This window comes from Gossypium arboreum, chromosome 12 (genome assembly GCF_025698485.1).
Source record: "Gossypium arboreum isolate Shixiya-1 chromosome 12, ASM2569848v2, whole genome shotgun sequence".
Classification (NCBI taxonomy): Eukaryota; Viridiplantae; Streptophyta; class Magnoliopsida; order Malvales; family Malvaceae; genus Gossypium; species Gossypium arboreum.
The window spans coordinates 4473176-4483911 of NC_069081.1; the positions used below are offsets into that span (position 1 = coordinate 4473176).

At 31.4% G+C, this 10736-nt stretch overlaps 1 protein-coding gene across 1 annotated transcript; it reads right to left on the reverse strand.

The window, feature by feature from the left end:
* Window positions 1-4509: 4509 nt before the first annotated feature.
* On the reverse strand, window positions 4510-7344 carry LOC108477036 (protein RER1A-like). The gene is made up of 5 exons (XM_017779451.2): window positions 7193-7344; window positions 6200-6568; window positions 5218-5398; window positions 4990-5062; window positions 4510-4896 (listed from the first exon to the last, which is right to left on the reverse strand). The coding sequence occupies exons 2-4, from the start codon at window positions 6547-6549 to the stop codon at window positions 5009-5011; spliced, it is 585 nt and encodes a 194-aa protein (XP_017634940.1). The 5' UTR covers window positions 6550-6568; window positions 7193-7344; the 3' UTR covers window positions 4510-4896; window positions 4990-5008.
* Window positions 7345-10736: the final 3392 nt, after the last annotated feature.

Consider the following 10736-nt stretch of genomic DNA (forward strand, 5'->3'; position numbering starts at 1 on the left):
TCTTGAAAGCAATGTATAAGTAGCTTATCCTCGTTCACATAACCGGTCATTTTTCGACAGAACATGATGAGATGTGCTTTTGGGCACCTTGTCCCATCATACTTTTCAAAATCAAAGCATTGAATTTGGAGGCAAGATTAGATCGGTACCAAATCGAGTTCTTTGGCACCTAGTGCGGAGAAGACTTGATGCCTTCTATTACTTTGAGTCTTTCCTCTAGACTTCTATATTTTGCATCATGATTATCCAATTTCAACTTGGCTACCTCTGCTGGGTCGTCCAGATCTAGAACTAGTGGATCAGCAGGGCTTGCCCCTGGGTTCAACACGAATATTCCTTGCCCCAGATTAGTGGGTGGAGCAGGTGGCATAGGTCGTTGTTCCAAGACTGTGGGTTCCCCTTGAGTATACCTTCTTTGTGTTGTATATGCGGGTGGTGGAGTGAATCCTGGGGGATAGAGTGGATCCTGATCGTGGTGAATTCTTGATTGAGGTTCCATAACATCGGGGTTCTGCACGGGTCCTTTTCCTTTGGCCAAAGTTGTCATCATCTCCATCATTTTGGCCATCTGATCTCTTTGCTCGAGTGATTCCTCTCGAGATCTCACCATTAGGTCTCTCGTTTCTTGTTGCGATTTGGCCAGTTGCTCTTGTAATTCCTTTTGAGCCCTTTCCATCCTTTCAATTCTCTCATTGAATTCAGCCCCCATTACTCTAGCTTGTCGGCGCATTTTATACGGATGACGTGGTTCCAGTCTTGTGGTATTACAACTGCGAATTATATATTTTATCTTCAGCGACCGAGTATGGGATATGCAATGTATGAATGAATGCATGAATGTCAAGCGAATGTCATCATGAATGAATATGCAAAAATTTGGTGTTAATTTCAAGATAGCCCTATTTAGGCATTTCCTTAATCAAAGGAGTATTACACAACGTTTGGTCACTCGTATAATTGACTCCTCCATTAGAAACCCGTTTTGGCAACCAATCTCTAATCAACACCTTCCTAATAAGATGCCTTGATGCATGATGAAAATAAAAATCTGGACAAACGACCTTGGTTAGTGCAACACATATAAGCAGAGAAAAAGCTGTGGAAAATCTAACAAATTAAGCTACTTGGTCCAGTGGACTCGATTCCTTGCTTAGAAAGCACAAATGTAAAAGAAATAGAAGGTAAGATGTGCTTTTCCGTGTACTTATTTCGTGACTACTAAACGAGCGGAGGTTCGGCATGGCTCTAGTTGGGTGGCTCGTATGGTTCACTATATGCGGTTTTGGTTCTAGGCAATTACTCGAATTGCTCGTACTATCATCTGCTAAGATTAGCACGAAGCCTCGGTCATAACCCATCACAGGCTCACAAGTTCAATTCAAGGATTACATTTACTTATGCCTATGCAGAGGACAAGTTAACTCACGAAAGCATAAGTCATATGTAACCGAAAGTATTCACTAGCTTTGTGCGGAGGGACGAGTTAACTCACGAAGGCATAGCGTTTACTTTCACTTAAGCGGACGAGTCCGGGTAGAAACTTATGTTATGCAAAATGCAAGTGCACGGTGTGTGGGAGAAACTTGCAATCCTTCCATTTATTTTAAAACCACAAAACTAAAGCGAAAGATAAAACAAATTAGGAGATACGTATGTATGATTTTTTCAAAACAAAACTTAAGGATCATGATTAAATATTAATTTGAACACGGAAATTTGAAAATTTTGACAACAGCGTTTAATTCAACTCGACTCTCAAAATAGAGGTCCCAGTGAGTCGCCAAGCTAGTAGCGTAAAAAATTTAGTTTAAGCTTGGTCGCTAATTGTGGTGATTTATTAAATATTTAAAACCAACTTTCGATTTTATTAACAAAGGAGTCACCACGATCCTTTTTATAGGTGTGATCGAACACCTAATAAAATTATTTTAAAACAAAAAGAAGGCCAAATTTAGGTCTACATGAAAGTCGAGAGAAAAATTGGGGTTCGGAGTCGATTCTGGCGTGAGGAAGGTATTAGCACCCTCGCGATGCCCAAAATTGGTATCTCATAAACATGTGTTGACTTGATTTTCAAAATACGAGTTCAATATAATATTTAATCGTGATCCGATTGAAAAATGAGAATTTTAGTTTTCGATTTTTTTTAGAAAGGGTGTCCGTTTTTTAACACAAGCCGTAATTTCACCCAACATAGCGATGAAATCGATGGCTTAATATTAAATCGGTACATTGCCTTATTTTTGAAATTAATTAAAACATGAGAAAAATATTCCTAAAGTGAGAAATTAAAATAGATAAAGGACTTAAAAAATGATATCATTAATGAAAATATTAACATGGAATACTAGAATATTAGAATAACAATAATAATGATATTTACAAAATAAAAACAAATCATGTACTAATAATAAAATACTATTATATATATTCTTAAATACTATTATATATATATATATATATATATATATATATATATTTTAAATACCATATTGTGTATATATTATTATTACAAATTATTACTATTGCTAGTATTATTATAACTATTATTATATTAGTGTATATTTTATGTACATATGTATATATATATTTTTGCACATATCATTATTTTATATTATTGTTGTAAATTTTTATGTATATATTTTTATGTACGTTTCCTAATATTTTCTTTTATTGTAGATATTATTATTATTATTATTACATACTTTTATTATATTCATATATATATATATATGTATTTTTATGTACATATTATTATTTTATATTATTATTACCAAATATATCATTTTTCCTATTTTATTATTAGTACATGATTTGTTTTTATTTTGTAAATATCATTATTATTGTTATTCTAATATTCTAGTATTCCATGTTAATATTTTTCATTAATGATATCATTTTTTTAAGTCCTTTATCTATTTTTAATTTCTCACTTTAGGAATATTTTTCTCATGTTTTAATTAATTTCAAAAATAAGGCAATGTACCGATTTAATATTAAGCCATCTATTTCATCGCTATGTTGGGTGAAATTAAATAAACTTGTGTTAAAAAACAGGACACCCTTTCTAAAAAAATCGAAAACTAAAATTCTCATTTTTCAGTGGATCACGATTAAATATTATATTGAACTCGTATTTTTGAAAATCAAGTCAACACATGTTTATGAGATACCAATTTTGGGCGTCATGAGGTGCTAATACCTTCCTCACGCCAGAATCGACTCCGAACCCCAATTTTTCTCTGGACTTTCATGTAGACCTAAATTTGGCCTTCTTTTTGTTTTAAAATAATTTTATTAGGTGTCCGATCACACCTATAAAAAAGGATCGGTGGTGACTCCCTTTGTTAATAAAATCGAAAGTTGGTTTTCAAATGTTTAATAAATCGCCATAATTAGCGACCAAGCGAAACTAAATTTTTTTACGTCGCTACAAGCCTAACTCCCGCAAAAGTGGGAATTCTCGTAGAAATTCTCTAAGGCACCAAAGCAAAGCTGAAGCAAAATCAAAAGACAAAAGAAGTCGCAAACAAAAAGCCAAAGAAAAATAGTGCACACCAAGTGTTTGAGTAAATGCTCTCGAAAGTGTCATATTACTTTAAAGGTTTACAACTGAGTTAATATAAATGAGGGGAAAGACCTCTATTTATAGTTGAGCTCCCTCAAATTCAACGGTACAAATTTATTTACATCGACAATCAAGATTTGTGCCTATCTATAAGATGAGAGCCCTAAGGGATTTAAACTCTACATCTTTATCCCTTAGGATTTACATTAATTACCCTTGTAACTCTAATTTTACCGGAGTATTTCACTGGGCCACCAAGGCTTTAAGTAGATGAGTTTCTCCATATGTTTCCATGAATTCGACGAGTTCAAACGGATCAAATGAACCCATTTAATGTGTTGAACTCCATGGGACAGTCTGTGCACAATGGTCACGAACTTTGATCTATAGCCAATGACACTAGAACCCTGAACAAAATACTCTACATTAGTCCCCCTCTCAACACATACTCTTTCAATGACGTTGAATCCTTGTGGGAAAAGACGATTGGCAAGACCCCTGAGAGTATCTATTTTTCTGAAGAACAATTGCTTAAGAACATTCAGGTCAGTCCTCATACCATGAATTAATTAGTTTTAAGGGTAAGGAATTTGGGTGATTTAACATAGCTTAATTGTCTCACATTCTTGCAGAAGCTGCCATTCCCCTGAATGTGATACTGTCAATCGCACACTCGGTTTTTGTCAAAGTAGATCACACAAACTTCAAAATTGAAGCTTAAGAGCTATACCCAGATGTCAAATATACTACAGTTGAGCAGCACCATCATCAGTTTGTCTGAATCAAAATAAGTAGATGACGCCATTTTAGGTTTGCTAGTGGTAGTGAATCCTGATGTAAATTGGTCCCTATGATATGCGTATTAGTAAAGAGCAAAGAGCTTAGTTTGCTGTTTCCTATTGAAATAAGAATAGAATAATTTTGTGCAAATAAATGCCAGGTTGTGAATGAATTGTCAATTGCCATCATTTCTTAATCCATTACAACTACACCTTGAACCAATACTCAAAAACATCATAATAATAGTTAATTTTATCTATAAAAAATTTAAAAAAATGACAGCAGAAACAGCCTGTGGAAAATGTATTCATTATAATACCCATGGAGTACAAAAGAAAGCTCCTGAAAAGAAATATGATCTTTTGTCACTAATAATTAGTTACTAGTAAGGTAGAAGAGCAGCGGAGGGAAACAATACTATGTTGTACAAATAATATCGAAAACTTCGATCAAATTCTTCATCACCATGAGTATAAACAATGAAGTTTCAGTAATGGGGTGCCAGCACTCCGTCACAGGGACAACTTTTGTTTTGCAGTGACTGCATACTAAAAAATCCATAACAGCAGAGGTGAAAATCAGTTATCATGAATTATCATTTGGATGTAACTTTGCATTTTTCCACCAGGTCATTTACTTACCCTGTGAACCAGCCAAGCTTCAATCCACACGGGAGCCATTGCTACTTGGGGAAGCTTTCTTACCAGTATATTTCTGTCCATAAAGAAAAGAAAAAGATTGTTATCTTTCAAGCAGGCATATTGGAAGGTCCCGGTAGCCATTAGAAATTAAAAGTACAAGCAAAAGACACATGCTGACATAGTCGCAATTATTAGAGTAGAAAATATATATATTCAGTTGAAGCTGACCTGCTTCCCAAAGCTGAATGGAATATACTTATATTTGATCATGTGTGCAATCTGACGCCTCATTGTAAGGACAAAGAGAACAATCCAATAACAAAGCAATATAGGCCAAAAGACAGGAACATCAAATACCGAAAAGAAAGTCATGACAAATGCTATGCAGAAAGCCTTGGTCATGGAGTACCTGAAGGAATCACAAAACAGAACTGAGTATTATCACTTAAGACAAAGCCATACAATCTCAAGCAAGACAAAAAAGGTCCAAATACATTTCCACACCACTCACTAGTATCACATTTCTATTCTATAAATAGAAAAAAACATACTTAGGAAATAGATAAGAGATTCTACATTCTAATAGTGGAATGCACAAGATCGAGTAATTGACAATGACAAGGTAATGGCTAAATGAAATTGACAGGTAAGAGCAAATGCTCTCAAGCACATTCTCCTGCACTTGCAGAACCAGAGACTTTAATTAGAGTATCATTTCTACCGTTACCGCTTGAGCACATAATGGAAAGGTGTTTACCGATAGTCAAGCTAGAATTGTTGCACTCAACCATCAAGCATGCTAAAAAGATGCTAGGTAAATTGGAAAAGCCTGAATCTTGGAAATAAGTTTGTCCGAGAAATTTTAATACTAAAGCTTTTTAATAATTTCTTTTAACTGCATAAGGATATTTAAAGAGTCAAACACACACACACAAAAAAAACACTAAGACCTTCATTTCAATTGAATACAAGCTAGTACCGCCCACAGCAAAGTAAGACATCTTTAAGTTAATAATATCTCAAATCAAGCACTGACATTCCCCAAGTTTCATAAATGATGATTTTTGACTTGGCCTAAACGGATAAACCTTGAACAGATTGTTTCCTTAATAAACCAAATCACACACAAAAAGAAACAAACTCCGCAAATTAAATGTTTCTGAAATATATAAAGTGTCTACAAATGAGAAGCCAATAAATTTTCAATTACCAGAACTTAAACTCAGGTAGCCTACGAATAAACGGCTTGAATTCATCTGAGCCTTTTGTTGGAAGCAAAGGTCCATCAGTAACTTCAAGTTCAGGATCAACCAGAGGGGACAAAAACCCAATTAGCAAATTCAGCAGGTAGATCCCAAGGCCATATGAAACTATGTAAAATCCTTGAACATAATAGACCCGCAAACAGTAGATAGCTGCTACAACAAGAGTTCCAATCCACCTATATGCTGTATGAGGAGTAGTCTTATCCAGATAATACTGATAGATCCTCCAAGCATCATGCCCCCATTGAGGCAAAGGTGATGCAACTGCTGCACTGTCGCCCCCAATTCCCTCCATTCAATATCAACTTCAAATCCTATATCATAGGAGTAGAATCCAATCAATTTAAGCACAGAAATCTATTAAGTTTCCAGATACATATGAATTCGACAATTAATTAAGCACTCCGATAATTGGAGCATTAATAGCCAAAAATCATCAGATATTACGACCATGTGCAGCAAAATAAGAAGAAAATTAGCTAGTCATTTTCAATCATTGAATCCAATGCAAAAGGAAACCCTAACGCTACGTTTGTTTACTAATAAAATTTCAAAAGAGAAAATGGCCAGAATCTCGGAACAGAGAAAAAGAAAACATAAATCAAACGCAGCAAATAATCAATCACCCATCACCAAAAAACCCAGATAGCAAAAGAACATGAGATCCCAAAACCTTCGCTCAGCTTTCCACCAACCAAACTAGAACCTAAGGTTTGTAAAAAGAACAAAGCATTGCAAACCCAGATCCCCAACTACCAAAACCCCAGATTTATATATAAAACAATCGTTGATAAAAGAAAGAATCAAATATTGACATGAAAAGAACATGATTGAATGCGAAAAAAAAAAAAGAGTTGAGATCCTTAAAAAGAATCAATACAAAGCTTAAAGAAAACGGTCAAAATGATAAAAGATAATGAAGTAGAAAAAAGGGTGACCTGAAAGGACTCTCCGTTGTTAAGCTTTGAACTCTTGAGAAACCGTTTTCTTTTCCTCAGAATCGGGAGCGAGAAACGAGCAGATCTATATGGATTGGAAATGGCCAAATGAATTTTGTTTTTTTTTTCCTCCCAGTTTTATATAATATATATATATACACCACTTATTTATTTTTACCGACAGAGGCGGGTTTTACATTACAGTAATAGTTGTTTTCTCCGCTTTTCGCTTAATTATTCTAAAATTACTACTAAAATTTATCATGATATTTTTCAAAAACAAAACATTGTATTTTAGACTTCTTTGTTTTTGGAAAATTTTAAAAATCTAAATATTACTTTAGTTAAGATGAAAATCATAATATTTTGGGTGTGAATATATTTTAAAATTTTATATAAAAATAAAAAAATATTTATTCTTGTATATTAATACTAAAATTTTAAGTAAATTTAAGAGTATACAACATGAGTTGACATATAAACTTCAATGCTTAATCCCTCGGGTTTACTTATAATCAACAGAGTACAACCAATAACTGCTTTTTTTTACACAATAGTTAGAATTATTTATAGCTCCTCCCTACACGATGAATAGGAGAATAATGCATTTCAACACACTCAAAACCATGTCCTGGCAACAATACCTATGCCAATCGAGTTAAGACTCAATGGGCTTAAATTGACCAATTTTAATATTTTTACATTTTGAAATTTGAAATTTTAGTTTTGACCTAAAGATAGAAGTTAAATTTATTTGGTTAAATTTAGTTACTAGTCCTGTACTATACGTATAATTGTAGGTTTAGTATGTATTCTCCAATTGGATCATTTTAAGTCTCTAATTTTTTTTTTTTGAAATTTCAATCTTGACACAAATGACAATCGTTAATCCATTAACTGGATTTTTAGTGAGTAATATGTGAAAGTAACAATTTAACATGACATTAGACATATGATAATATGTTTGCCCCATCAGATTTTGAAAATAATAGAACTGAACTTAATGAATTTAACAGTTATTGTTTGCTAACGATTGAAACTTTAAATTTTAAAAAAGTATGAGGACTAAAATGAACAAATTAAAGTACAGAGACTAAATCCATAATTTTTATAAAGTACAAGGACTAATATTAGAATTTAACCTATTTTCACTGTATATTATCTATAATATATATAAGCAGAGTTTGAAGAAATTTTTAACTCAAGAGTATAGTCTTTGTTGTTCATTATATAACTGGACTTTTTTATTTTAAGTATTTTATTAAACAATAAAATTTATCATACTTATAAATAAAAATTATGATCCTATTAAATATTTTTATTAAATCAATTTATATAATAAATAAAATAAATTTTATATTAAATTACTTTATATTTATCAGATCAAAAATATTAAAAAATAATCATATTACTTTTGTTTTAATTAGCAAATTCTAACCTATATATACAGACTAAAACAATTTGAAGTTGCAATTTTCCCAAGTTATGTGGCAAAATTTTATTTTCATAATAAATTTTCAACATAGGAAAAATATTAGTCAAATTCATATGATAGAAATTCAAACATACTAAAATTTTATTACAAATACATTAAAATAAAAATTATTAAATAAATTAATATATTTTAATTATGGTCAACAATTTGAATAACAAATATTACTTTACACTAATTATAGTAGTTAGAAATATATTATTTGAAAAACTAATGAAAAATTAAACTAAAATCATGTACAACACGTGTGACATTGGAAACTATTTGTTCTATATTTATGTCATTTTTATAGAATATAATTATATGGTTTTAATCTGTATTTTTTTTTGAAAGTTTCATTGATACAAGAAAGTACAATTACAAGTACAAGACATGGTACAAAATTGCAAGTACAAGTACAAATACATATCCGATCAACTACTATAATATATAAAATCAACCAATACAATGCACAACATACAAAGAATCAGACAAAATTGGAAAAAATTCAAAAAGAAACTGGACAAATCCCACACAAAGAAAATGGTGAGACTTGAACCCGAGCCTTCAAGGTCCAAAGCATCAGCCTTTGCTAATAGTGCAATTCTAAAAGTGATAAAAGGGAAAACTAAGACCCTGTTTGATAAAATGTTGAAAAATTTTCATCAATCCAAAATTAATATTTTCAGCAACTTAATTTTTTAAACATGTTTGATAACTCATAATAAAGTTTACTAGATAGAATTTCTTTTCCACAAAAAACGTGAGAAATGATAAGTAGATAAAGTCCTACTTATTACTTAATAGAGAATAAATTCAATTGTTTTATTTTATTTTATTCTATTTTATTTTATTCTATTTCATTTAATATTATATTATCCTTTATCAACCAATCTATTTATAATTAGTATTTAATTTTAAGTAATACACCAAATAAATTTTATAACTTAATTTTTACTTATTTTTCAACACTTTTTAGCACTTATTTTTTTCACTTTATCAAGCATAATCTTAGTTATTTAAAATAAATTGTTTATTAATGAATTAATAGTATATTTATATTAATTATTTTATTTATAAAATTTCATAAAGAGAAATAAATTTTATAATAAAAAATTATTTTAATAATAGAAGCTCATATAAAATAGAAAAGAGTAAAAAAACACTTGGTATTTTTATTTTATTCTTATAAAACTTGTATGTATGATTAAGTCTTGGCGGATGAATTTAAAAACAAACAAACAAACATATGAGGTTTCCTAAGAGTTTTAGTTAAAATATCCTATCATTTGAATTAAAAAAGTTGGTAGCAAACACATTTAGACTTAATCTTTTGCCTCATAGAATGATAATCAACCTATATGTGTTTTGTTCTCTCACAAAACACTAGATTTGAGCCAATATGTAGTGTTGATGGGTAATCATTGTTGGGAATTAATCCGTGTATACAACGAACAAGTAAATAAAATAAAATTAAAAAGATTGAATACACAAATTTTACGTAGAAAAACTCCTCAAAAGAAGATTAAAAAAACAACGGGCAAAAAGAGATTTCACTATAAGAAATGAGAGTACAAAAGATGGAGCGAATAAAAAGGAAAACCTAAAGCCCCAAAATAAAAACCTTTCAAAACAAAGAACAAAATTCTCCCAATCTAAATATTTTTGTTATATGAAACCTAGAGTAACTAAGGTTTATTTATAGGCTGAAATTCGTAGCATATATGATTAGAATATCCTTAGGTTAATCAGAGTTTAAGTGGGAAACTAGAAACAAAGTTTAATTGTGAGAAGAAAGCAAAAAATCTTGAGGTGCACGTTGTGACATGGCATTCGTGTCACCAGGACAAAGGTGGTGTCGCATCATCGAGACGAAGCCTCTCTTCTTGTCCTAACGTGGTTGTTCGTCGGGACTAGAAACACTTCATCATTACGACGTCACACACTGTTTGATCTGAAAATGCGAGGCATAACTCCACAATCACATATTAACTTCAATTGCTACTAGTTTCTTGTTTCAATTCTTGAAGTAATCATTTTAACCAAATTAGCTCACGAGTAATTAAGACCATT

Bases quoted from the DNA above. Each gene is read 5' to 3' on its own strand.
- LOC108477036 (XM_017779451.2), bottom strand. From the start codon at position 6,549: ATGGAGGGAATTGGGGGCGACAGTGCAGCAGTTGCATCACCTTTGCCT. The intron at 5,399-6,199 runs GTAATTGAAAAT...TGATTCCTTCAG, and splicing joins CTACCTGAGTTTAAGTTCTG to GTACTCCATGACCAAGGCTT. The intron at 5,063-5,217 runs GTCAGCTTCAAC...CTTTATGGACAG, and splicing joins CATTCAGCTTTGGGAAGCAG to AAATATACTGGTAAGAAAGC.